Below are 27,640 nucleotides of genomic sequence, written 5' to 3'. Positions count from 1 at the left end.
TACTTATTCTATGCAATAACCTGCACGTCTGCTATTTTGACCTTGAGTTCTGATCCTTTCTCCTTTTTATCTCGCTACAGGCACATGCATCACCTGGGAAGTGGGGAAACATACAGTGCTCTAGGCCTTCAGATGGAGAACTGCGAGGGCTACAACAACTTTGGGGCCGCCGGAACCGGTGGTGGGTACTACGAGGCGGGTCAGCAACCTCCTGTTCCGGCCACCCACGGCCATGGACACCATCCCCACCACGTGCAGGTGCCGGCTCAGGCGCATGCCCACATCCACGCCCACCACAATTCTGCCGCGATTCCCGGAGGAGTGGGAGTCGGACCGCCGCCGACGCACATCCACGGATTCGCCATCAATGGGGGACCGGCTGGTCAGGGCCAGGCATTCGGAAACAACGGAAGCACTGCAGCTGGGACCTCTGCGATCAGTGGGCTGGAGAACTCCAATAGCTCGGACTTTAACTTTCTGAGCAACCTGGCCAACGACTTTGCGCCGGAATACTACCAACTCAGTTAGTTCATGTAGGAAGTGAGCCAGAGGCCAGTGTAAATATTTGTTAGCCTAATTCGCCGCGTGGGCGTGAGTCTTGTATTCTATTCAGTGTCGTAGCGTCGTAAGCACTTTGTCCTTAGCACATATCTGTACATAATAAGCTATTCCTCTTTTTAGTCTAATCAAATCCAAACTGTCATGATTTTCTATTGGCTTCAAGTCAGATGATGCTCTATCTTAAAATTCCAATTAGAACTACAAAAGACAACAAAATTGTAAATAGATAGAAAAATTGAACGACTTTCGCACAAGTCCACATCAATGATTATAAAGTACTGAATTATCTTTGATAAACTCGGTTTTGTATATATCTGAAGTAGCTTAAATCAAAAACGTAAACAAACTGTCAATAAATCTTATGTAAAATTATAAATAAAAGTTTGGATCGCTCTGGATCCAAGTGCAATTTCTCAATGAAAAAAATTTAATTTAGAATCCTAAAGCACTCTCAGTTATTTCGATGTTTGTCATGTTCGTATGTTGATCTACATTTTTCATAATAGTAAACAAATATATATTATAAATATGACTATAAATAATGGAATAGATATCTTTGTAAGGAGAAAGAATAAAAACTAAGTAAGACAAAAAACTTTCAGAATAAAAAATCTTACAAAATACTAAAGACGATTTGGGTTGTATGACGGTTGACATTACCTTAAGTTGCTTTTAATTTAATCCGAAAATAACGAAAAAATTGGTTTCAAAAATAATTTATTTCAAGCCATTAATCTTAATGCTTGTCGCTTCAGCGAGCATCTTCTTAATAATACGTGAATAAGAAAATACTTTCGTATGATCAAAACCAACTTTTCAACTGAACAATACATCTTGGCTACAGCGGTGCTCAAAAATTATTTTTATGAGAAAATGGCAAAGGCGTAATTTTTTGGCAATACTATATTGTACATAGTTTTCGACATGACCAATCTTTCGGTTGGTATTTCCTATCCAATTTAAGTCCCAATTGCAGGAAGTCCCATTTGCAGTACCAGGAAATCAACGAGCCACCAAGATAGGTGTACTGAGTAGTCGTTACTAAAACCTAATTTCCCGGCTGAACGGAGTGCGAAGTGATCACCATATGCACGAAACATTCGAGATAACTCTTTTACGAGTTACAGATTAAGTCCCTTACTTAGTAATAAAATTTAAATTATTAGTGTTTTGAAAAGTTGAGTTTCTCTATATGACGAAAGCTCAAAGGCCTTAAAGAAATCGTCTCTACGATATTTTTAAAGGGTGTTGGGTACTATAAACTCCCTGACATCTTAACAATATACATTATCTCGAAAGAAATAGGCTGACCTCGTTGATTCGATAAATATTATCTACCAAGAAAAATGTCTAGGCCACGGCTCTCGAGGAGTTTGTATTTTGTCAGGGTTAGAGTGGGAGTGGCAAGCTCATCCTTTTAGGTACTTTAGCTATCTAAAAACCTGAAAACCTTTTTAACTTTAAATTTAATTTGGTATTTTGGTGATTCCCATCGGTTCGAAAGTAAAACTATGCCGCTGTACTAGGTCCACAGTGTTTCTTCCGGGCAGCCTCTAAATCGGTTATAGACTAACCCCAAAAGAGAAAACTTCCACTTTTCTCCAACCTTTATCAACTTTTTAGGCCAGCAACGTTTGTTAAAGTATTTGGCATTTGAATAATAAGCTTTAATTAACATTACCACATGGATCAGACAGGCGCTAGTGTTTCTGTTTACAGCATGTTATCTGGCAATATTTCTACATGACACCTATACATACATTGTACACAATTTGTATCCAAGATTCCCACAACATTTTCCCAAGTTTCAATCCTTTTTTTCAAATTGTGTTAATGCTTTAAAAGGAAACTTTTTCCAATTTTAAATCGTGTTTCCTATCACATTGTTATAGACTTTAGACTTTACATGGTTATTTATTCAATATAGTGAAACGCTCAAAAACCCTACGAGTCACGTCAGAAGATTTCTTTTATCCCGGATTGCACTGCAGGGAACCGAAAAAACATCTAATGCCTTCATGCAAAATAACGACATTTTTAACAAGTGACTAACTAATTTTGATGAAGGTTTACTAAAAGCTTCTTGTATTTTAGCAATTCAATGCAAATAATTTTAATAAGTATACTTGTACTCGTAAATTGCAAGGGTATACAGGATTCGTTGAAAAGTATGTAACATGTGGGAGTGGCTACGACCACGCTTCAGATAAATGTTATTAATTTATTTTAATTTATGGATTTCAATTTATCAGATAAGTAACGGGTATCTGATAATCGAGACAATCAACTATAGTATTGTCTTTTATATATTTGTTCGGACACCTTTATATACTTGCATGAGAAATTGATTATATTAAACACAGTTAACCTGTTATCAGTAAAGGACTTGATCACAACCCGAAAGAAGTTAAACAACGAAATTAAAAGGCAGCTCAATATTGAGAGATGTTAAGGATTTGGTGAGACGATTGTAAACAATTTTCTGGAAAATACTTGAACTTAGCATTGCTCTAAGATCAGGAATCAATAAGCTCGATTCTATTATGAAATGCCGTGGTTATGACGTCTATATTAGTGCTACTTATGAAGGTCACTGCATCTCAGCAGTCAAAAAACCGATGTTTACGTGATAAGTGCTGCAGTACGCCGAAATTGCAAACTCCTTCATGAAAGTAGCTGTTTGTGTATGCTTGAACATTATGAAAAGATTGAACAATCACAGCAAGTTTCATGGATATTTTTTTTTAATGAGGAATTTAATTTTCTATGCAATAAGTATGATTCTATACGAATTTCTTGGAAGTGTACCATTTCTGAATGGACTTAAGTTTGTAGTCCCCTCTATCCCATTGTTTTAATTTAAAAAAATTTTGTTAATAGGTACAAGCAAAATGCGAAATGGGAAAGCCGATCACTGAAGTTCCGTCTAGCAAAATCAAATCGAAATCCGGCAAACGAAAAAATCGTTTATATTATATATCCGTAAATTGCTTTTATAAGCACACATGAATATTTCACACCGATCTGATTATGATTTATTATTCGGTGATAGGATTGGCCAACGTCCAGACCCGAATCGAATCATAGCGGGTATAGCAAATAGATATCTCAATGGAAAGGAACGATTGAAAGAAAAAATTCAATTTGACTTTAAAACTAAAAGTTTGGAATTTCAATGTCGCAGCCTAATTCAATTAATTGGCCACACAGCCACTCTAATTTAGCCCTCACGAAGCAAAAGTAATTAAATTGTATTGGCTCGCGAATCGAATTGAGCCCCAGGAAGTACATATCCTTTGGGACGGATACAGTGAAATAACCTTTTTAAATGTGAAATATATGTTTATATTTAGTAGTCGTTCGTAAAACTATAACAAAAAAGGGCTAGTCAATGCGGAATGTCAGTTCTTAGTGATGGTAGGCAACAGCGGGGGCGGCATAGTGAGTGGGAGCAGCGTAGTGGGTAGGAGCAGCATAGGTGGCATACGCAGCGGGGGCAGCATAGTGAGCCACTGGGGCAACAGTCTTGACCACGGCGGGAGCAGCGTAGTGAGCAACTGGAGCCACGGTCTTGACCACAGCGGGAGCAGCGTAGTGGGCGACAGCAGGGGCGGCGTAGTGGGCAACGGGAGCGGCGACGGTCTTCACAACTGGGGCAACGGCGACGGCCTTGACCAGGGGCTCACGGTTCACGACGGCGTTGAATCCGTTGATGGGATCGGCGGTGTACTGGACGGTCCTCTTGTAGCCGTCGGCGTCGATCAGGGAGTACTCGCCGCGGACCACATCTCCATCGCGCTCCTCCACCTGTCCCTTGTTGTCACCGGTCAGCTTGTCATCGACTCCGTAGGAGAAGCGGTACTGGGGATGGGGGTCGTACTCCTCAGCGGCCTTGACCACGACCTTCTGGGCGACGGCCACGGGGGCGTGGGCGTAAGTGGCCACCGCTGGGGCAGCATGGTACACCTGTGGGGCAGCGATGGGAGCATAACCGGCGCTGGCCACGGCGACGAAGGCGAGGGCGAAGACGAACTGTGGAATATATTTGTTAGAGAAACGGGTTATGTTAGGATACCAGAGGACTCACCTTGAATGCCATTTTAAAAGGTTTTTGGAGTCCTGGGTTAGTTCTTTGCGGAAACGGTGCTGAGGGCTGAATGATACGGTTTCTGGCCGGCCAGCCATTTTATAGCTCCCGCTTGCAGTTTCTGCTCAGGTGAAGCGAGGTGCTTACGCTTGGCCTTCTGAATATCATGCTCCAAATTAGCGCGAAGTCACCGCTCTGCGAAGTCAACGGCAAAGTCGACAGAGACGCCGGCAGAGAACCAAGAGAGGAGAAGGGATTTGCGAATGCGAAACGCAGTCCAATTATTTAGAAAGGATTCGACGGATTCGCGCGGGATTTGCCTTCTGCCAGGTGCCCACGTTAAAATTGGTAGTTGGGAATGGATTGCATCTGCTAATAGCGTTTCGATTATCCAAGATTATTAAAGGATGGGATCGTGGATGTCGGCTGGGTGGCCTTGATTCGCACAGACTTCGCAAAAGGGCATTTATTTGGAATGAAGCAGCGTTTTTCTATATACAAAAATAATCCATTGTGTAATATATTTTTAACGGCCATGTTGTTCTAAGATCCATAAATTCCATGTTCCTTAGGATACTAGCGCATACCCATAGCATAATGTTGCAACATAATGTTGCAATTGATTACCAGCTCAGCTTTTAGTTTTTGGAACATTAGTTTTCAGTAGTAATAACCAATTATATGATTATATATGTTAATCTTATTTTCAAGAGTTTTTTCTTATTCAGCTCATTGTAAAGTTCATTCAACTTCTTAAAAGAATGTGTGGTACCTTTTTAAACTTAACTAAGATTACAATTACGAGGGATTACAAATCCGTTCGTTTAATTATAATTATATATTTATAGAGTATTCAAAAAATATTAATCAGATTTCACAGTGAACTCTAAAGATAAGGAAATCTTTGAAAAAAAACCCAATAAAAACATTCGATTTGCTCTGTAAGAAAAAAATACATAATCAGTATATCTTCTTAAAGCGATCTTATACAGCGTTATATAACGAAGTAATTAGCCATACATTGCGGCCGGCCAAGCCCTTTCGGTATTAAGCAAACCTTTCCCCAAAGATCTTTCACTCTTTCGGTGCTGACGGGTTTAGAATCTGTGGCCAAAAGCATTTGCACACCCACAGAGCTTAGCGCCGCGAACAGGAAGTACAAGTTATTGCCCGACAACAATCGCAACCGAGAAGCATTTAATATATTTCGCTGTCACCGCGAAAATAATGCGTGCTGTCGGCGTATTGGGCCAAAGCAGAGCAGAGCTGGCAGCTTGATTTACTATAAAAGTTGTCGATCGGACACAGAAAAGTATCATTCGCAGATCCAGTTCACTTCTGTAAAGAACTACCAATCAGCACTCCTAGCAACATGGCCTTCAAGGTGAGTCATCTCGATGGAAATCCGGGATCAACTGTATACGAAATTCCGGTTGGATATCTAACGCTCTTGAATTTAGTTCGTCTTCGCCCTCGCCTTCGTCGCCGTGGCCAGCGCCGGTTATGCTCCCATCGCCGCCCCACAGGTGTACCATGCTGCCCCAGCGGTGGCCACTTACGCTCACGCCCCCGTGGCCGTCGCCCAGAAGGTCGTGGTCAAGGCCGCTGAGGAGTACGACCCCCATCCCCAGTACCGCTTCTCCTACGGAGTCGATGACAAGCTGACCGGTGACAACAAGGGACAGGTGGAGGAGCGCGATGGAGATGTGGTCCGCGGCGAGTACTCCCTGATCGACGCCGACGGCTACAAGAGGACCGTCCAGTACACCGCCGATCCCATCAACGGATTCAACGCCGTCGTGAACCGTGAGCCCCTGGTCAAGGCCGTCGCCGTTGCCCCAGTTGTGAAGACCGTCGCCGCTCCCGTTGCCCACTACGCCGCCCCTGCTGTCGCCCACTACGCTGCTCCCGCTGTGGTCAAGACCGTGGCTCCAGTTGCTCACTACGCTGCTCCCGCTGTGGTCAAGACCGTGGCTCCAGTTGCCCACTACGCTGCTCCCGCCGTGGTCAAGACTGTTGCCCCAGTGGCTCACTATGCTGCCCCCGCTGCGTATGCCACCTATGCTGCTCCCACCCACTACGCTGCTCCCACCCACTATGCCGCCCCCGCTGCCACCTACACCTCGTACTCGGGTCCCGCCGTCGCCTACCACCACTAGATCCTGACTAAAATCGACGCTGTACATATATAGAATTGTTGGCTTTATTATTACTGTTCATTTATTTATTGACAGCACCAATAAAAAAATGCATACAAGTATGTAGACATATATCACGAAAGACTAGAGTGTTTTGAGTTGCTTATTCAGAGGTAGATTCCTGGCAAAGGACTCTCAGAGGTCGTTCACATTGTCCTGTTCTGGTTTGCATTATTTATGTGCTTGTTTTCATAACGAGTTCTTGCCTTCAGTGTGCGAAAAAGTTCACAGACATCGTAGGAGCCAGCCTCGCCAAAGGATTGCTGCAGTCTTAGGGCAATGAAATTCCTGTGGTGCTTTTGGTGGTGCAGTCTGGACTTTTGTTAAGATCTTTCAGGGATGCTGCCAGGGGCAACGAACTGCTTTGGCCTGCTTGATGATTTCGTTACGAATGCGGATCTTGATCCTGATCCCGATCCCCTGTCTGTCTGAAGGGCAGACAAATTTCTGGGCTTTGTGTCGGTCATTTCCATTTAAATGGCAGGACTCGTGCACCGCAATGCAAAGAGAATCCCTTTGTTGTTAATTTTTGTAATATAAAACGGAAATTATGGGGTCATGACTTTACTTGCCGGGTGATAAATGGCCCTACCTACCACTCATCGGGGGAGCTGAGAACTGAAACTCTGACTTTTTCTAGTTTGAGGCAGAGTTTTCCCACAGCTGCCATTGAAACTTTAGGGGAGCTAGGCAGCGTGCACCTGTTGTTTTTTCTAAAGAACGATTCTGAATTTAGGGTTCAGAGTTCTTAAGGGGCCGTCCAAGGTCAGACTTCGAGTGTAATCTCAGCTAGCCAACTGCTTCCTTTGACATGACCCTTTTTTCAAGCCGAAGTCCTCCGACTAATCAAGTGGAAGATTTCTGATTTTGGGTGCTCCGGCTCGTCGATACGCAACCAAAACCCTTCTCAACTTAACCATCGTCATTATCATCCAGAGAGCAGAAAACAACAATGCAAACTGACAATGCAACCGGCCAAAAACAGAAAGCACAAGCCCAAGGAAAACAAGGGGAATAGGGACAAAATCAAGTAACATGCCCGACGATGTGAATTAAAGGATCGTCGAACCTCAGCAGGGTAAACAGGCTTTTGATCGCCGACTTTCGTATAAATAGCAGGCAGGGACTCCTTGTTGGCTCATTCAGTGTTTTGTGTTGAGTCCAAGAGGTTCGGGATCGGGAGCAGCTTGCGATCGCGCCCTGGGTTCAGTCAGACCAATCCAGCCAGCAAAAACTCACCTTTGGATACAATTATTCTGGATACAGCCTGCATCCACACAACCAAATGGCAGATACGTAGAGGTAAATATAGGGAATGAGTGTTAAATTGAAAGTTACAATAAAATATTTTATTGATTATTTTCAGATTTAACCCTTCTGTATCGGCCTTGCAGCTGCTAACTAAAGATAACAAAAAAACCTATGGACTCGGCTACCACCACATCCCACATCAGCACCCAGTTGATGACTATGAACACCCGGATCCGTCCAAGAACTAAAAGCTAGGGCTCCTTAAGGGCTAGCACCTGGTCAGAACTCCTATTGGCACTCATCACGGAACATTGAATCGTTGGAGGCCGCACAACACCGCACATCTGCCATCCACCACCCATCCATCCATCACCCACCAAACGTCGTCTCGGCCCTTTGGACAAAATTTACATTTGAGTTTAAGTTTAGGTGTAAACAATAAACAAAAAACAACAATAGGCTACCAAAAAAAGCGAAAAATCCCACCGAGTATTTATTTTTCGGGTTTCTATCTGGATTATATCGGCTTATCCGTAATTGATCAGATTGTTAGACGATGATCAAGAAGTTTGTCAAAGGCGTAGCTAAATGCCAACAGTTTATTGAACTCGTGGTTCTGGAAATTGTTTTATTTCTTAATTGTGATGATTAGTTGTTCGGCAAGGCATTGTACAATTCTATAAGGTTAATTTAATATTTTTAATAACTTTCCTGGACACACCCATATTATCTATCTTATTCGTCACCTCCGTGACTTTTACTTTGCAGTGGGATCTTAAAAATAGTACTCAAATATTTCGTTATTATCTTACAAGAAAGGCCACCGTACGAACAATAATTTATGTGTATCAAGGTCAGGTCCGGCAGCAAAGCCTATAAACTGTATGTGAGCCGATTGCCACCAGAAGAAATCCAGCAAACAGTCAGCAGATTTCAAAGGTGTACGCACAGGTGCTGCTGCTGTTGGTGTGGCGACTACTGCCAAAATTGAGACATGAATAAAAAATGGTAAGTGGACTGGTTTCTGTGCAAGTTTAATTGGCATTATTCGAGTCGCCGGCTGGACAGCGGTTACTCCGCACTGTAATCGCCATAAACTATTTCCAGCTTAACCCTTGGCAAAGTGCGCTCGCCGATGATTAGGCCAAACAAGTGCCAGTGCTCAAGTGCTCGGCTGGAGTGTTTCCCTCGGAAATTAAGCAAACTAAATTGTAATTAACAGACGTTTTTTCAACAGTTGTCCAACAGAGACAATGCCTTCCAGTTAGCCGGCCGATGACGGTCAGCAGGCTACCGAAGTGATTACTTTTATTATTTTCAATACAAATTCGTTCCGTTGGAATTTTTTAATTCGGCGCAGCATTGACCCCACAGTGGGAATCATGGCTGGTCAGGGGCGGAAAAGGCTGCTAATTAAATTAAGCCGATCTGAGGGCCACTCCTACTTCCTAGCCTATCCTTCGGGGATACGGCTGTGCCACGGATATACATTTTCCAACATTATTTGGGTTTTAGCCGGCACTCGACTTCGACACCCGGACACCCGGACACCCGGACACCCGGACATCCAAACAGCTCAACCAATTTCCAGCAAACACTCGGCCCGGTGATCAATCTTAAATTTTCACCGCTTCTGTCAGAAATGTGCGTAGTCGACGACATGGGACGACATCGGCATCATGTGGCTTAGTTGTCCTGGTCCAGCACCTCTCTCCCAAATACCTTAAAACACTGACAGGCAAAACCCAAAATGCTGGTTGACGAATGAGGCCGAGGCGGATGAGTTTTCTCTGGGGAAAGTCGCAAGAATACCGTCTGCATGCACCCGAAAAACTCCTCAAATGAACCATGAATGGCGGCACTTTTAGTAATAAAATATTGTTATATATGTTACTGCTTCACAGTTATATGTATATGTACAATATTTTTTATTTTTCCAAGTATAATATACGTTCTACGTCATTTCTTAAATGTAAATACATCTAGAAATATTTAAACTTATTCAAACATACCTCCAGACTACCAAAGAAATGCTATCATTACTCTTTCGGACGCTTACTTATACTAAAAAATTATTGGTTAAGATATGCAACAAGCGTTTGCAAAATGATTTCAGGTAAGCAAATTCATAAATAAGCGTAAAATGTATATGAGTTAAATATAAATGAGTTCCTTAAAGTAAAGCCTTTTTTTAATTTAAAGATCATATATATCTTACTGGCTTGATTTCAAACGTATATTTATGATTTTTGTTTTAAATATTAATTGTTCCCTAAATGTAAATGATTTCATTATAAAGCTGAGTCCTTCCTTAGGCCTTAAAACACATTAAATATGTTGTTGAATTTAAGCTCCTTGGGAAAATAACGGATTTGATCGTCATGTGACTAAGCACGTAGGCTAGTAGCGTACTAACTTCCGGTTGGTATTTCATTTTGTATCTAACGGATCTTGTTTAGCGGCATTTCCCTTCCAATTCTAGCACCCATTCCTACGATGACTTGGTGGAATAGAAACGAACGGGAACTGGTTTGACTCGCGGCCAGACGCACGTCAGACGAGATTTGAATCGTTCTTATAATCTGTGGACTCATTGTTTGATTGTCGGGTAATGAGCTCGGACCTTTTGCACAACAATGGCGAGTATCAAATTTGTTAATTAAAGCGTTTGCTTGAAAGTGAAATGAAACTAAATTTAATTGATGTGAATTGAAATTGAAAATGAGTGACTAATTAAATTGGCCTTAAGCGGTCATTGCTACCAGGACTTGATTTTTAATATATTAATAGATAAGTCGTCACAAATAAATTAAAGTTCCCAGTTAAGATATTAAATATCCAAGCGGGCTTTTTTCATAAAAATCATTTGATAGCTGGCTTCATTGATAATAATATCTCTAATTGGTTACGAGTGTGAAAAAGATATTGATATAAAGCTCATAGTCCAATTAAACGTTACGGTAATCAATTTTTATATAAATTAAAATCTACATTGGCAGTCATTGATATATTTATCTATTTTATAAATGTACCACAAATGATTTAGTTTAGCCAAAAGAAACATATAATTGTGATACATTTGAGTACTTTTTTACTTTGGCAACGACCTTCAAATGAAATTCTTTCGTCGCCAGCCCCCGCACAATTTATTACATCACTTGGTCGCCGGTTGAGTCACTTTCCTGCCCAATTCGATTTCGACCATGATTGAGCACTTACCAATGCCACAATTATAGCTGTAAAGCTGAGAGCAGAAAGCTTCAAGCTGAAAGCTCAAACGTTACTTGTTCACTTATCCATGTGAGGTGATCATGCATCTTTTTTGGGTCATTTACCATGGGGAGGATAGAGGAGGTGTGTTTCCAGATGTATGTATTTCTCGAGTGTGCGCGTTTGTGTCAAGTGCAATGCTGTTCATCGATCCAGCAGCGATTTATTGGGTTACTTACATGACTTGAGTGAGCCCCACAACCGCAAGCCTCAATCCCCCGATCTTCAAGCCGCTGATCCGCGGCGGGTTGCTCGCTTAAGTCTTTTGTTTGTAACGACTTTGGTTGCTTTGTCCGCTATTCGCCGTCCGTTTCCCATTCATAACAATAGCGAAATGGGTGTGACTCGTGGGTGCAAATCTTTTTTTGGGTAAATCTAGCGATCGGCGGAGAAGGAGGCATGCAAATGTATTACGATCGAAGTGATTTTTGTAAGCAACCGAGTTAAAAAGTGAAAGAAAGGCCTGCGGAGAGACAATGGGCCAACGAAAATTTCGTCTATAAATACAAATGCATCGGCGGTTCAATTATTATTCAAAGCACGCACTCCACAGAAGGAGGACACAGTCTCGCTTCTTTCGCTCTGCAATTTGCCAACCAACCTCAAACACTCGCCAAATGGCTTTCAAGGTAAGCCAAGGCTGATGTAATTTGCACCTTGGCAACAGACTATACTGATTTCCATTCCAGCTCGTTGCTCTGGTTTCCTGCTGCCTGGCAGCCGTGTGCGCTGGACTTATTCCTGTGGAGCAGCACGAGCAGCATCCCCATCTGTACCAGGCCCACCAGCCCCAGCATGTGATCTACCAAAAGCAGCATGAGATCCACCCCCACGGCCACGAGGTCTATCCCGATGACCCTCATCCCAAGTACAACTTCGCCTACGATGTGCAGGATGCGCTCTCCGGGGACTCGAAGAGCCAGGTGGAGTCCAGGGATGGGGATGTGGTGCAGGGAGAATACTCCCTGGATGATGCCGATGGCTTCCGCCGTACTGTAAAGTACACCGCCGATTCCGTTAATGGATTTAATGCCGTTGTCCACCGCGAGCCCCTGGCCCATGTGCACCACAAGGTGGTGGCTGCTGCTCCTGTTCAGTACCACCACGCCCCTGCCGCACCAGCTGCCGTCATCAAGAGCTATGCCTCCCCCTCCCAGGCCTATGTCGCTCCCACCTACGCAGCCCCTGCCTACACCGCCCCCGCCTACACCACCCACCAGGCTGAGCAGCCACAGGAGCAGGAGCACCAGCAGCACCACTACGCCAGCTACGAGTCACCCGCCCACTCCCAGGCCGCCCACGAAGGTCATGAGTACTACCACCACCAGTAAGGGGTTTCCAGCCACAGATCACCTGACAAGCGAAAGTATTATTATCGTGCATCCCATTATGAGAACTCATTTAGCTCATTAACCTAGTTCTGTTGATTAGTCGTAACCTGTTTGTAAATATTCTCAATAAAACTTTCACATATCTATGTAATGCGATTTGTTATGAACTTTCTGGATGTATGATATGCATTAGTTTCAGGATAATTAATTTAAGAAATTGGCATTTCATTATTGAAAAGAAAAGGAAACAATAGTTTGTTTAAAGAAAATTATTTAAATTATTTTGAACAAAGTTAAACAACTTATTGCTTAACTTGAAAAATTCATTCAGTGAGTCTGCCTTATAAATGAAAAGTGCGTACAAAAAGAACAATCGACATTAATTTTATGAAGTGTGAGATTTACATTTTAAGCACTTGGCTAGTATTTCCCGATTGGTCATGATTAGCGTGGCAATTTAGCGCGAATACGTGTCCGTGCTCGATTTTCGCACTTCAATGGAGAGGGGTAAATCGAGACCGGTTTTTAGACTTGCCAAAATATCCGGTAGCAACAATCGCACTTTTTGCAATTTTAATGTCGCACACAAATTGAATCTCAAATTACTTGGGACATATTTGCTGGTATCAAGTCCGACAACAACTACGTATACGACTATACAGGCTCTGCCGCTGACTCGGACCCGAAATATGTGTGTCCAATTGCGGCCAAGAAATAATTTGCTCCACATTTCCCACACAAAGGTCTAGCGCAATCACATTAGCCAGACCTCTTGGCTTTCGCTCCTCTTTGTTGGCCAGCTGGGTTGCTCGGCTTGGGCTTGGCTTTGGCAACGGTTGGGTGCCGGCACAGGGGGATAATAATCGACAGCCTCGGCACTGGCAAATGCCCACCTTGGATCCCATTGAAATCACAAAATGTGATATTTTGTTAAGTACGCTCAAAAATTATGGTATTCTTATTTAATGCATAAGGAATCTAGCTTAGGTGAAACTAATTAGCTTGTATTATTTACTGGTTATTTGCAGAATAAAAGTTTGACTACAGCGAACCTACATATAAAATGTGTATATTCTTCAACAGGATCCGGTTCCTGTCCGTCTGACTGCTCTTACTCGTATGAACATCAATATGCTGATCTCTACAGCGTATCTGATAGTCTATTTATTAAGTTTAGTTTGCTCCCCAGTAGTCCCAACTAGTAATAATAATGACAGATAGCCGCAAAGAGTATATATTATATAGGGGAAAAAATAAAAATAAAATTATATAGTTTACCTATAACTCTCTATAATTAGCTTTAATTTAATATTTATAGAGTGATTCTTCTAGTTCTAAGTCTTTCTAACTTTGTATTGACACTGAAAATCTGAATAGACAAAAATTTTTGCCATACAGCTATTACTCTAATGTTTTGTAATTGTTTCCATATACTATATAATATATAGCCAGTTAAAAGCGCAAAAACAAAATTCGAGACATCACTATATAATAATATCTAATGCAATAAAATATTTATGTGATGATTTCAGAAGTGCACATATTATTTAAGCCAAATATTTGATAAATATTTTTTTTTTTTAAATTTTTTAAAGATTGTGCAGTATTTTTTATCGGTATATAATATGGCTAATACATCGAATTGAAACCCATTAGGTTGTCATTAATAAAAACGCTATGTCCGTGACTTAATTTTATTCGGATAAAACAAATCCGAAATTGTTTCAACTGCCGTTGATTAATTTCAATTGATGCAGATTTCTTTTCATTAAAACATTCAAATTCCAAAAATGATAAAAACATTTGTAAAAATATTTGTGTGTATTTGTAGGAGGCAATTGTAAAACTATAACAGTAATGGGTTGAGAAACGTAAAATGGCAGTTCTTAGTGGTGGTAGGCAACAGCGGGGGCGGCGTAGGAGGTGTAGGTAGCGGGAGCGGCGTAGTGGGCCACTGGAGCCACGGTCTTGACCACGGCGGGAGCAGCGTAGTGAGCAACTGGAGCCACGGTCTTGACCACAGCGGGAGCAGCGTAGTGGGCGACAGCAGGGGCGGCGTAGTGGGCAACGGGAGCGGCGACGGTCTTCACAACTGGGGCAACGGCGACGGCCTTGACCAGGGGCTCACGGTTCACGACGGCGTTGAATCCGTTGATGGGGTCGGCGGTGTACTGGACGGTCCTCTTGTAGCCATCGGCGTCGATCAGGGAGTACTCGCCGCGGACCACGTCGCCATCGCGCTCCTCCACCTGGCTCTTGGAGTCACCGGAGAGCGAGTCCTGGACATCGTAGGCGTACTTGTACTGGGGATGGGGGTCGTACTCCTCAGCGGCCTTGGCAAGAACCGGCTGGGCGTGGGCAACGGCGACAGGTGCATGGGCGTAGGTGGCCACGGCGGGGGCGGCGTGGTACACCTGCTGGACGGGCAGAACACCGGCGCTGGCGGCGGCGATCAGGGCGAAGAGGGCGATGAACTGAAAGGGGGATAGCAGTTAGGATTTGGGGTCTTTGGTGGGGCTAAGTCCTCGGGGCGAACCTTGAATGCCATTTCGATTTGAATTGATTTGGCTGCTGCTGCTGCTATTGGTTGCTGGAAGGCGAAGTGAACTGTGAGGGCTACTGGGCCAACACTTGGCTTATATACCGAGATGGAGCTATTTCTTCAGCTGCTGCTACCATTGAATGGCCGAGCTCGCTTTTGCCGGCTGGCCACGCTCTTGGCGTAATTAGTGCAATTCATTTATGCTAAACGTGTGTGGAGAGGGAAAAGTGAAGCTTGAAGGCGTGCTCAATCTTTGTACCTCTGTGTTTTGTCATCAAATAACTTCAATTTATCCGAGAGATACGGAGAGCGTGCGCTTTAACACCACCGTTTGCTAAATCCAGTTAGCTTACAATATTGTGTGTTTGTGACAAAAAAGTCCCTTAAAATGAAATTAATTCAAAACATCTTAGATATCGTGGCTTTATTAAATTAATATCATTATTTCTTATTACTCACCTTTGATTTCCATAATTTTAAGGTAGTACACAGGCGAACAGCTTGATAACTTGATCAAAACTTTCTTATAACACATTTGCATTATTTAATGTAGGTTAATAATGTTTTACAACTTTGTAGGAAATTAGTTTTTAATATATAATAATTAAATTATTATCCCAACATAAAATATTCATTATGCCCTACCAAGACAATCTTATGGATACAAACTCAAAACACTTTTTATTAATTTGACTGGCAAGTATTTAAACTAATAATATCAGAACTATTATTTCTTTTTTATAATTATCAACAAATATGAATAATATGCCACCAAGTTTAAGGAAAATAGTAATTAAACTTGTCTTGGCGTAATCAATTAAGTGCAGCTGGTTATTTCGATCGATCGAGCACTTTCAAATTGGCAGAACTGAAGAAGGTGCGTGACCATTTTTACATGCCACCGGCGCCGCTCGAGGTGATGCGCCAAAAATGAATTCCAATTAGGTGTCATCAATGTCACCAAGTAGCGTATAAAATCAACGGCCCACAATGGGTCAGACATTCAGTGTTTGGCTTCGGCTCAAGACAACAGTTAATCAAATTCATCCAACTACAATGGCCGCAAAGGTTTGTGCGATCAATTGGAGGATAAACGTTCCGGGGGACTACCAATGGATTACCAGTTTCCTTCGCCTCATATTGACATCGTGGATAAAAGATCCTAAAAAGCGTGTAATTTATTTCACAGATTGTTATCGCTTTGGCTCTGTTCGCCGTGGCCCATGGAGCCGTCCTCAGAACTGCTGCTCCTGTGGCAGTGGCTCCTGCTCCGGTACCAGTTTTGGCCAAGACTGTTGAGCTGGAGGAGGTTGATCCGCATCCTCAGTACACCTACAGCTACGACGTGCAGGACACGCTTTCTGGCGACAACAAGGGGCACGTGGAGGAGCGCGATGGTGACGTGGTCCGCGGCGAGTACTCCCTGATCGACGCCGATGGCTTCAAGCGCACCGTGACCTACACCGCCGATTCCATTAACGGATTCAACGCCGTCGTCCGCCGGGAACTCCTCACCGCTGTTGTGGCCGCCGAGCCGGTGGTGAAGGTCGCTGCTCCACTGGTCAAGGCCGCTCCAGTCGCCCCCATCGCCCCTGTCGCCTTGGCCGCACCAGCTCCCGTTGTGCGCTCCGCTCCAGTGGCCGTTGCTGCTCCTCTGATCAAGTCCGCTCCCCTGGCAGTTGCCGCTCCCTTCGTCCGCTCCGCCCCTCTGGCGGTGGCTGCTCCCGCTCCTGTTCTGCGTACCGCTGCCTATGCCACGCCTCTGCGGTACACCGCCCCCGCGTACACTGTCGCCCACTTGTAAATACCCATGCGACCTTTGTTATTCTGATAATAATAAAATGTGATTTGTTATGTTAATTTGAATTGTGGTTTTATTTTGAACTTAAGTTCTATTTTTACCAACACAATTTAATTTCAGTTTCAGCATTTCCCAAAGCATTATTAATTATTTCATTCATAATATTACCTCCAAAACCATCAAACGTATATATTATATGTGCATATATACTTTTATTTTTACTACCCATACCCACAATATCAGCATGATTTGACTAGCTATCCGTAAAAAATCCTTATTTAATACCTCAGTTTGTTTGCTTTTCTTAAGCGGACTAGTTAATTCTTGATACATGAAGAGTGTATTAAATATAAATATATTTATTAAATTCGTCTAATGTGCTTTTCAATTCAAAGCAAGTAATCAGTGTAGGTCAGTTCCAAGCGTGTTGAGCTGCCTGGTAACATGATATACCACTCAAGGCAGTATGGTGAAAGCGTTTGATTCGCAATAGCCCGCGGAGGGTCAGATAGACACCAAAATCCGAGGGTCTCTCCCAAGACACTAAGCCGCACTAGATTTGCATGCGGATTGCGGATTGCATAAAAGTGTCTCTGGCCCCCGGCGTGGGCAGTTGTAATTGCCCATATTCCAGTCGATAAAGTAATAAGGTAAATAGCATAGCGGCAATACAATAATAAATGTATAAAATAAAAAGTGACAAAAATTATTTGCCCAGCAGCGAATTAATCAGTTTCAATTCGTTATTCGCATTTGGTTTTGCACTCGTTCAGTGGGTATAAAAAGCAGTGCTCGTGGTCCAGTAAATCATTCCCAAGCTTCACCGTCTTCGCAGCAGTTAACGGATAACCACCACCAGCCCTCCTCCAAGTTCAGAGCCATGGCCTTCAAGGTGGGTAATCCTTACATGACAGCCCGGTCCTTTCAATTACCCCTCATTCCTCCCGCAGTTCCTCGCTGTTCTCGCCCTCGTCTCGGCCGCCAGTGCCGGAGTTCTCCCCGTCCAGCAGGTGTACCACGCCGCCCCCGCCGTGGCCACCTACGCCCATGCACCTGTCGCCGTTGCCCACGCCCAGCCGGTTCTGACCAAGGCCACCGAGGAGTACGATCCCCATCCCCAGTACAAGTTCGCCTACGATGTCCAGGACTCCCTCTCCGGAGACTCCAAGAGCCAGGTGGAGGAGCGTGATGGCGACGTGGTCCATGGCGAGTACTCCCTGATCGATTCCGATGGCTTCAAGCGCATTGTCCAGTACACCTCCGACCCGGTCAACGGATTCAACGCCGTCGTCAACCGCGTGCCCCTGGATCACGTGAAGACCGTGGTGAAGACCGTGGCTCCTGTGGCCGTGGCTGCTGCCCCTATCCCAGTGGCATACCACCAGCACCACTAAGGAACTCTCCTGCTGACTTGTTGAATCCGTTTGTAGATCAAATAAAATGTTGAATATTTGTAAGCTGAAAGAAATCGAAACGAATTTTTCCTTACGGTTTGTGAGGGATCTCGCTAATTAGCAGGCATTAGCCAATCAAAATATTACACATACAATATTGAAAAAAATATTATAGTAAACAACTGAGTTTAGTAAACAACTGACCATCAAATGGGAGCTTCACCAGTACCACCGAATAATCGTCAATGGAGCCGCTTACTCTGCATCACCTTGGATCCTCTTAAGTCCCTCTCCAGCATATGCACTTTGTAATCAATTTTCTGCCGGTAATAAGTCATTAAGGGCCCAAATTGACCAGGCGTTCGCGTCCGACCCATTTTACACCAATCAACGAAAATTGGGGTAGACATCCGATCGAAAAGAAACGCATCGATCGGAACAATTCAATAAAACCATCTGCGTCGAAGGCTTATTGAATTTAATGCATGTAATGCGGTCCGCTCTCGGAAACCAGTTAAGGTCACTAAGCTGCAGCTTTGAAGTGGCCAGAAACCTTTCGCCAGTCCCTCGATTATTGAGCTCCACTTGAGAATGATATACGCGACAACATGGGACACAAATTACATATTCTCATTATCTGACCAGCCAGCCGCCTTTCCAGGCCGGACAAGTGCAAATATGCCAAGGTACCTCAAAGAGGACAGTAAACAGCAGACAACGGACGGCGAGGGTTAAGGTCAAAGTCAGTTGGCATTGTTAATTACCGTTGGAGCGAACGAACGGACTTGGCTGCCCATTTCCATTCCCATTCCCATGTATAGCATGTAAGTACATCGGCCCAGAGATCCACGCCACCAGTTCAGATTTAATGGCAGCGCGCATGCGCAACTCGCGGCGAGGCACATAAAGTTAAACAGGCGAATTACAATCATGCTCGTGTCGCATTGAAACCAGACCAGACCTAAGGCCCCGTTTACACCGGCTCCATGAATGAGTAAACGACTTTGGGGCTTCCCTCTTTCAATTCCAATTTATATGCGCTGGAACCACTTTATGGACCTTACCCTGGTCGCTCTTCTGTCGCGCATTTTGTGCGTTCTTGGACGTGTTGGACTGCGGTTTCGCTGTCCACTTATGCGACATTACTTCATTGTTTCTTTATGGCGGCAGTGAGTGCTATTTTGTCAGTAGCTGTCGCTTAACACGCGTTCTTTCCTTCAGCGGCGACCTTGAAAGTGCTCGTGGGAGAGTGAAAGTGAAAGTTTCGTTTGTAGCGGGCCAGAAGTGAATTAAATGAGGATTTTATCTGATTGTAATGTAGTGAACGTGGCAGGGAATAACACAATTTAGATGTTGGGAAACAAAAGAGCGTATTATTTTCACTTCTCATCAAGAGTATTATTTTATAAGGGCATTATAGAAACAACTTTAGACGGTATATATGCAAGTATATATGACCAAGCTAATATGTTTAAAATGCTTATATCATATCTTTAATATATCATCAAAATATCCAAGTAAATAAGTAAATTAGTAAATAGTAAATAAGTAAATTTTTAAATGTCTAAGAAAAACAAAAATTTCAAAAAATTATTTCCTAAAAAAGGTTGTAAATGTTCCAAATCCTTTATCAAAGGTTTGAAAGTCAAGTTTTTTCTTTAATATTTCCATAATCTTATATGTGTTAGGTAAATTTAAGCCCCAAAAAATACAAATTTGAATAGGTTAGGCCATTCATATGATTTATCCGTCGATTGTCATAATAATATCATTCGTTTGTACCAAAATAATTTTTGCAAACAGAAGAACTGATGGTCTGATAATTTGAGTTATTAACACCCTTAGTAAAATAAGGTTAACCCGGCAGATCTATACCCTGTATAGGTAATAAAGCACACGCATTTCCAAAAATAATAGAAGCCAACTCGATATTCATTCAATTAGATCACATCCTTTATTTGAGTAACAACTAACGGCAATTATCGGGTCGTGGTGGCCTATTCGTGAGCATTTCAATAGGCGTACGAGATAAGAGGCGAAGCGAACTGGGTCTTGACGATGGCGGGTCCAGCGGCGACCAGAGGAGCGGCCTTGACAGCGGGCGCGGGGGCGGCGTAGGCGAGGGGAGCCGGGGCGGCGGCGTAGGCGAGAGGTGCTGGGGCGGCGGCGTAGGTGGCGGTCAGGGGGGCGGCACGGACCACGGGGGCAGCGACGGCGGCACGGACAACTGGGGCTGGAGCGGCAACGACGGCAGCAGGAGCGGCGGCAACGGCGGCCACCAGGGGCTCACGGCGCACCACTGCGTTGAATCCGTTGATGGGATCGGCGGTGTAGTCCACAATGCGACGGTAGCCATCGGCGTCGTTCAGGGAGTACTGGCCCTGGACAACGTCGCCCTCGCGGGTCTCCACCTGGGTCTTCGAGTCGCCAGAGATGGCGTCCTTGACGTCATAGCCGTAGGTGTACTGCGGGTGGGGATCGTACTCCTGCACCTCGGCAACGGCGGCCAGAGGAGCGGCGGCGGGAATGATGCCAGCGCTGGCCACGGCGATGCAGGCGGCGAAAAGAATGGTGAACTGCAATTGTTCAAAAGAGTTTCTCTAATTAGTTTGACTATCTAAAACCGAGGGTTGTTCTTTTCAACTAATGAAGCATTTGTTTAAGCATTAGTTGCAACTACAAAAATGTAATAGAAATGGGAAATCGATTTCATTGAACTGATCTGTTGATTAAATAGTCCTATGCGCTTTCGTCACTGTTTGATTCATCACTGTCTCCAACACTTTAGAACTGTGTCCTTACTTTGAATGCCATTTTTGGTTGTTTAGGTTGCTCTAGATACCGAATTTGGTGTTGAACTGATTTGAACAGCGTCCAACTGGGGCTTTTATACCGCCTCGATGGCTCTCTGCCCGGGTTCGATGTCAGCGACGTGCACTTGCGTCACAGAGCCACGCCGCTCATATCAAATGCGAGACGCTCAAGACTAGAAGCGGCTCTTACTGGTGCGCTTAAGGGAAGCATGGTGGGGGCGAGCGGGCCATAATTTGAGGTAGGACGGCGGTGGGCAGCACGCTGCCAAGGCTGCGCGGTGACAAAGCCGCGGCGAGCATAATGCCTTCTTGATTGAATTGGACTTGAGCGGGCAGCCCAGCCGAATTAATATTGGCCTCAGAAGTCGCATACCCGAACGTGCACTTGGGGTACGGGTCCACGTCCACGCCCCCTGCCCCAGAAACCACCACCCCCACCCCCAATCGATCCAGCAGTAATGATGATCGGCTGCCATTTGCTTGCGCTTTCGAAAAGTGCTCGCTCGCTAATAGCCACCATATCGTATGCAGCGCATGCGCAAATGCATAACAACGGTTTTTCAAATTGGCTGTGCACTTGCCGGCCGAGGCACCCATACCGATTTCCAATCCCAGTCCCCTGGCCAGCAGATTTCGAGTAACCCCACTCCCCCACCGACGACCTTAAACGTTTGTTTACGCTGGCTGTCGCTCCAGTTGGACGCTAATTGGATTTCAAGCTTAACTTTAGTTCGACACCTCACTTCCGAATGCCCACGCAAAAATAACAGAAGTGATTGCGGATGTTTTGGCGGCATTTGGAATGCCCATGACTTTTAATGTTCTTACATATGGCTTTGGAATCGCTATTGTTACTCTTTATGGGATAACCAAACTCGTTGTGTATAAGCTTATGTTGTTATAAATGGATAATATATCTGAGATATAAGATAGGTACTATATATCATATAGTATATGAAAAGAAGAAACCAAGAATATAATCCACAGTTATTTTAAAGAGTTTTATTCAGGTTCTAGAACACATATGAAATGGCATGGGGATGATGGGCATGGTGCACGGTGGTCTTCAGCACGGGAACGTGGTGAGAGACGAAGGAATGCGCCGGCGCTGAGTGATGCACGACATGGGTCACTGGGGCATGGTGGACCACTGGTGCAAAGGATCGATGCACCACAGCCGATGCCTGGGAAAGCGGCTTCAGGGCTGGCAACTTCTTCAGAGGCTTTAACTGAACTTTTGGAGCGACTGCTGTAGCCTGTGGCTTCACAACCACCGCGGCACTGGAAAGTGGTTCACGACGCACCACGGCGTTGAATCCACGGACATCATCGGCGGTGTAGTCCACGGTTCGTCTGTAACCATCGGCATCATTCACGCTGTACTGACCGCGGACCACATCGCCATCCCGAGACTCCGATTGGGACTTGACATCTCCTGTCTCTGGATCCTGAACATCATAGTTAAATGAGTACTGCGGATTCGAATCATAGGTGTCCTCACTTCCGGAAGATTTCGCGGGCAGTAGACCAGCTTGAACCAGGCCGATGACGGTCACAAATATCGCAGTCTGTATGTGGTCAAGGATTAGATATAGGCCAACACATAAAGAGCTCATGACGTACCTTAGTCAACATGCTGAACGTATTTTTAGGTTGAAGAATTAGGTTTGCTCCTGTTGGTAGTTGATTTTACACAAGTTTACTACGGTCCGCAAATCGGCTTTTATAGGCGGCTTCCTTGCCGTCGACCCAGTGCCACAGTGCCCTGTTTCTGCATCTGGATCTTAACAAGGTCATCGCGGGGACCTCCAGCCCAGTCACTTTGTAGACCGCCTAATTGGCGTTGAGATGCCCCAACAAGTTTATCGGGCAATCGACAGGTTTTCAGACCGTTTTTACTTGCTGTCGGGATATGGGCTCCTTCCATAATTTCGTGGAGTCATTCCTCAACAAAATTCGGCGAATTTTTATGTTTTTTATTAATTATTTAAGGACAACTTGCAAATGTAATAATAATCGCCTTACTCAAAAAAAATCAATTTACGAAAATTCTATTTCAAATATCTGTCGACCGTCTTAGCGATGAGATTGTAATTAGGACAGGGAACATTTTTATTAAATATTTCCGATTGTTCGCAGACTGCTCAAATATGTCGCCCAAAATATAAGCCTTAATGCAAAGTTTGGCTTAATAATGTACTGTTATGGCTCATTTGTTGCAGTATTAGATCGAAATAAAAAACCATTACCTTTTCGGAACAATTTTTGAATAATCATAGTCAGCCCATAAGTATGCAAGAATATTTTTTCTTTCTGACCAACAGGTGGTGCTAAATTTCCTGACTTCGCTTTCCTTATAAATAAATCAAACAAATTCATACAGGTAACAAAACGGTGTACAAAAATGTTCTATATTGCCTTTGTAAAAATATTTGTTATTCAATATAAAATGTAAATTTAATATGAATAAATATTAATTAACGAAATGAGTTTAACTATCTTACGAGACTAAAATGATAGCGCCTCAATTGTTTTTTCTTATCTGTTTTCTTCGCTATATTTCAATGCTACGATATTTGTAAATGTTCCCAAAGTATTTTACTTTCACCACGAGACTCACCCAACTGCCTGCCTGCCTGCCAATCAACAAATAAATCCTATGGCTAAGCATTACTTCAACTTCCTTGTTCAGCTGCTTTGCACAAACATCGTACTTCTCCAGGGAAACAAGGGTAGATAGACTGTTGTAGCAGTAGGGGCTGTTCCATGGAGAAGTCTGCTCCGATTGGTTCGCTTCTGCTGCGAAGCGGATAAAGCGAGTGTGCAGACTGTTGTCTCGCTTTAACTTTATCCGATTCAAAAATGAAAGACTCTGGCCATGCCATAGGATTTTCTTAATGCCGGTTGGCTTTATTATCACTTACAAGCCGGTTTTAGCATAAATTTGCATTTTAAACAGTCAAGGTCAATCACAAGTCCTTCTGCTATGTTTATCACGCTCAAATTACACAAAAGATTAAATTAAGTAAACATAATAAGCTTGTCATTTACAATCCACAATCTTTATTATCCACTGAAAGAAATAGATCACCCTTTGAAAACTGACAAAGTTTTAATAACGCTTTTATTGGTTTTTTTCCCAATAGTACTTTATTTTTGGAGCCCATGCAACAAACGCCAATTTGAGGACATTTTAGACGACTCTTATAATATATCATATAACCATGTCCTAAAGGACACACATATAACATACTTAAAAAATCATCCATAAAAAGATAAAATTGAAATTAAAGTTTTTTGTGAAAATGTGAATTTTAGGGTTTAATACAGCGTGTAGGAGATGTTGCAATGAGAAGGGAAAGATATACATATTTTTCTTTAGTAAACGTCTCTCAAATTTTAAGCTTTCCGCTTAAAACATTCCCGAAAATCATCTTTCTATTACAAATATTGTTAAAGGGGGTATGCGAAGTAATAAGTAAAACAAAAACTGTAATTCATTTTACTTAAGCGACCGTTTTCAATTCATGTGTGGGGAACTTATTTTAGCTCAATGTATAGACTGTCTAATTAATATATCAAAATTGGAGGAATATTTCATATAGAGAGGAACGAACCAAAAATATGTATGAAAGTAACTCATCTTTGTTGTATCATACTTTTGTAAAAGAAAACTGTAGTATTCTGCTGAACTCCGACGAAAATCATGTCTTAAACCAATGCATTACATTCTTATAAATTAAAGTACAAAATATTGGATGTTTATAAAAGGTTGCTTTAGCGGCTGTAAAATATAGCGATTTCTTTTTGGTTAAATTTGAAATTCTGAAATGTAAACCACATGCATTAAGTAATAAGTATTAATTTAGTATGAGCAGGTATAAACATATGTTTTTATATTAAAATTACATGAATTAAATTAAATTTAAAGTTCTTTGAAGTTTTTGTTCAATGTACTGTGGATATACTAAGCCATATGTCAAATTTGATTTAACTAAATTTTTATGCGTTGAAAACAAAATTAAATACTTAAGAGTCGTTTAAATAGATTGAGTAAGTATTTAAAGGGTAATAAATATACGGTCCAATTTTGCACTGTAAAAAAAAAGGAGAAACTTTTACTATGTTTCGAGGCGACTCATGTCGCCGACTGGAAGCCACCTACTTATATTGAGGAATTTCTATAAAAACTCAAAAAATTAGGCGTCGACAATTACAGGTATCAATCAAGAACATACTGATCAAGATCCCCGCAAAGGGGTTTTGGAATTAGCCGAAAAATGAACATGTGATGAATTCAGCAACTGATTGGGGTAGGAAGCTTAAAATCCTATTCATAAACTTAATGAGTTCGCCTGGGTCGAATTCAAATTCAATTAAAGAGGCGGCGTACCAGTTAGGACGACTCTTGGCCCATATGCAACAGGCATCCGTCGCCGTCTCAGCAGAGCCTGATAAACTGAATTTGGTTAATTAATCATTACAGGAGCGAACAAAACGCCCGAGTCAAAAGCTGCACAAAACCGAAAGCCCAGGAAAGAAAACGAAACAAAAAAAATGGCACAAATATCGATTTACCAAAAATTACAAAGGAAACCCGAAAAGTACCGCCAAGTTTTGTTCTTGGAGCGGTGACAGTCGGCGCCGGGCAATCCATCAATTTGGTTGCTCTGCCAATTACGCCAGTTACTCGTCACGTCACGTCTCGAAAACCGGCGGACAGCGGACATCGGCCAACGGACACCGAAAACCGAAAACCGGACAGATACGGGCTGCCGTGGGGAGACACCAGGCGGCACTCCAAGTTCTAGAGATTTTGGAGCTGTAGCTGCGGCGCCCCCATCAACTTGGCGTCAGCTTGTGGTCAGTTTTCCACTATTCCGATCGGCTGTAGAGGCTTGACGCCTCTCGGGGCTGTTGGGAACGTCATCTAGCCCATATATCTTACTTCCGACGCTTTCATGGCGCTAAACAGACGTTGATGGCGCGACTTACAAATCCCCCGAAACCTATAAGGTGCGACGGGCACTTGACTGGACATTTATATGCACTTACAGGTGGTGTGGAAATCGCTTCTATGGTTAATCGATTGTGATATGATGATCTTTACAGATAAACATACATTTATATTGGGATTTAAGTGGATCATAATTGAACAAAGCTCTATCAGATCTTGATCAGAAAGAGGAAAGAGTAAGCAAATCAATGTGGTTTACGAAGGGTAATGCGTATTGTATATAATGCGTATATATATATGTAAGCGTACATGTCTTCATTTTATTTTTGAGCTTTTAATTATGTATTTATGTTTACCCTGGAATATTTTTAAATATAGTATGTTTATGTTATAGACTGAGGAGTGTCCATCTCTCGCGCCTTCAAAAAATACTGGAAAGTATAGTTGCTTCGAATAGTCAATTCAAATAGGAATTCGTAAAATAAAAATAGAGAACTCTAATGTAATATATCGATAGAAATTACAAGCAAGAAAATTTAAAAATATAAAAAAAGTGTTCAAGAGTGCGGTACCTTTAACGCATTGTGGGCGTGGCAACATTTGAAAACAAATTTGAGCTGTGTCTTCGTGTTCGGAATCTAAAATTTCTAGCTTTTATAGTTTCTGCTATCGAGGAGATCATACGGACAGACGGACATGTCCAGATCAGACCAGCTATTGATCCTGATCAAGAATATATATACTTTATATGGTCAGAAACGCTTCCTTCTGCCTGTTACATACTTTTCAACGTATCTAGTATACACTTTTACTCTAAGGGTAACGGGTACGAAAAGTCATAAATTTACCATAAGTATTACGCTGGATTTGCACAAAAGTGTCGAAAAATCCTTTATACTATTAATACAACTATTAGTCTTAACGTAATTTCATGATAAAAGAAAGATCGGAGTATATACATATAACTTTTTTATTGCAGCAATATTTTTGTGTAAGAGTAAATACATAGAGAAAGTAAGGTAACGGTTTCTGCCATATGTACATAAATATAAATAGTTATACTTATACTTTTTAAAGGCAATAACAACTTTGAGTTCGCCCTTTCGATTGTTAAACAACTTCATTACAATAAGAAAGATTTGCCGAGGGAGGAAGTATTGCATAACACCCCAGGATCTGTCAAAAATTATCCCAGTCCTAACTGAATGCTAAAACAAGGATACCTAAGCCTTACATGTATTTCGCTTTAGCCATGTGGGACAGTTTCAGGTTTGGAATCGGGATTGGGCCGTGGTATGTTAGTTGTGTACATACATATGTATGTATGTGTGCACTGAAAGACACTCGCACACATCCTGTTACTATTAATTGCTGCTGTCCGAAAATATAACAAATTACCTTGGAGCGTTGGGCAGGACCGCCCGAAAGGACGAAA

At 42.8% G+C, this 27,640-nt stretch overlaps 8 protein-coding genes across 8 annotated transcripts in view; 4 read left to right on the top strand and 4 right to left on the bottom strand.

The window, feature by feature from the left end:
• Positions 1–1,122, top strand: part of LOC116801573 (homeotic protein proboscipedia) — a 32,286-nt gene extending 31,164 nt beyond the window's left edge. Inside the window, exon 9 of the mRNA XM_032722014.1 lies at positions 81–1,122. Coding sequence (XP_032577905.1) covers positions 81–528 — 448 coding nt within the window. The 3' untranslated portion in view covers positions 529–1,122. The remainder of the gene's footprint in view (positions 1–80) is intronic.
• Positions 1,123–3,882: 2,760 nt separating this feature from the next.
• LOC6614151 (larval cuticle protein A2B) lies at positions 3,883–4,746 on the bottom strand. The gene is made up of 2 exons (XM_002038568.2): positions 4,649–4,746; positions 3,883–4,593 (listed from the first exon to the last, which is right to left on the bottom strand). The coding sequence occupies exons 1-2, from the start codon at positions 4,658–4,660 to the stop codon at positions 3,970–3,972; spliced, it is 636 nt and encodes a 211-aa protein (XP_002038604.1). The 5' UTR covers positions 4,661–4,746; the 3' UTR covers positions 3,883–3,969.
• Positions 4,747–5,962: 1,216 nt separating this feature from the next.
• Positions 5,963–12,849, top strand: LOC6614150. The gene is made up of 4 exons (XM_002038567.2): positions 5,963–6,032; positions 6,109–6,804; positions 11,880–11,996; positions 12,057–12,849. The coding sequence occupies exons 1-4, from the start codon at positions 6,021–6,023 to the stop codon at positions 12,696–12,698; spliced, it is 1,467 nt and encodes a 488-aa protein (XP_002038603.2). The 5' UTR covers positions 5,963–6,020; the 3' UTR covers positions 12,699–12,849.
• Positions 12,850–14,480: 1,631 nt separating this feature from the next.
• Positions 14,481–15,336, bottom strand: LOC116801716 (larval cuticle protein A2B-like). The gene is made up of 2 exons (XM_032722862.1): positions 15,235–15,336; positions 14,481–15,172 (listed from the first exon to the last, which is right to left on the bottom strand). The coding sequence occupies exons 1-2, from the start codon at positions 15,244–15,246 to the stop codon at positions 14,585–14,587; spliced, it is 600 nt and encodes a 199-aa protein (XP_032578753.1). The 5' UTR covers positions 15,247–15,336; the 3' UTR covers positions 14,481–14,584.
• A 912-nt stretch (positions 15,337–16,248) lies between these two features.
• On the top strand, positions 16,249–17,100 carry LOC116801482 (larval cuticle protein A2B). The gene is made up of 2 exons (XM_032721373.1): positions 16,249–16,308; positions 16,430–17,100. Exons 1-2 carry the CDS (start codon positions 16,297–16,299, stop codon positions 17,042–17,044), a joined length of 627 nt encoding a protein of 208 aa, XP_032577264.1. The 5' UTR covers positions 16,249–16,296; the 3' UTR covers positions 17,045–17,100.
• Positions 17,101–17,828: 728 nt separating this feature from the next.
• LOC116801478 (larval cuticle protein A2B) lies at positions 17,829–18,515 on the top strand. Its single transcript, XM_032721343.1, has 2 exons — positions 17,829–17,933; positions 17,992–18,515. The coding sequence occupies exons 1-2, from the start codon at positions 17,922–17,924 to the stop codon at positions 18,433–18,435; spliced, it is 456 nt and encodes a 151-aa protein (XP_032577234.1). The 5' UTR covers positions 17,829–17,921; the 3' UTR covers positions 18,436–18,515.
• Positions 18,516–20,366: 1,851 nt separating this feature from the next.
• On the bottom strand, positions 20,367–21,310 carry LOC116801721 (larval cuticle protein A2B). Its single transcript, XM_032722886.1, has 2 exons — positions 21,238–21,310; positions 20,367–21,011 (listed from the first exon to the last, which is right to left on the bottom strand). The coding sequence occupies exons 1-2, from the start codon at positions 21,247–21,249 to the stop codon at positions 20,448–20,450; spliced, it is 576 nt and encodes a 191-aa protein (XP_032578777.1). The 5' UTR covers positions 21,250–21,310; the 3' UTR covers positions 20,367–20,447.
• Positions 21,311–22,261: 951 nt separating this feature from the next.
• Positions 22,262–23,386, bottom strand: LOC116801560 (pupal cuticle protein Edg-84A). Its single transcript, XM_032721940.1, has 2 exons — positions 22,872–23,386; positions 22,262–22,816 (listed from the first exon to the last, which is right to left on the bottom strand). The coding sequence occupies exons 1-2, from the start codon at positions 22,881–22,883 to the stop codon at positions 22,262–22,264; spliced, it is 567 nt and encodes a 188-aa protein (XP_032577831.1). The 5' UTR covers positions 22,884–23,386.
• Between the last annotated feature and the right edge of the window lie 4,254 nt (positions 23,387–27,640).

This window comes from Drosophila sechellia, chromosome 3R, assembly GCF_004382195.2.
Source record: "Drosophila sechellia strain sech25 chromosome 3R, ASM438219v1, whole genome shotgun sequence".
Taxonomy (NCBI): Eukaryota; Metazoa; Arthropoda; class Insecta; order Diptera; family Drosophilidae; genus Drosophila; species Drosophila sechellia.
This window is presented reverse-complemented; position numbering and strand designations above follow the sequence as displayed.

Excerpts from the sequence above, each read along its gene's own strand:
- LOC6614150 (XM_002038567.2), top strand. Across the intron at positions 6,805-11,879 it reads CCGCCGTCGCCTACCACCAC|CATCGGCGGTTCAATTATTA; the intron begins TAGATCCTGACT and ends TAAATACAAATG. Across the intron at positions 11,997-12,056 it reads CTCGCCAAATGGCTTTCAAG|CTCGTTGCTCTGGTTTCCTG; the intron begins GTAAGCCAAGGC and ends TTTCCATTCCAG.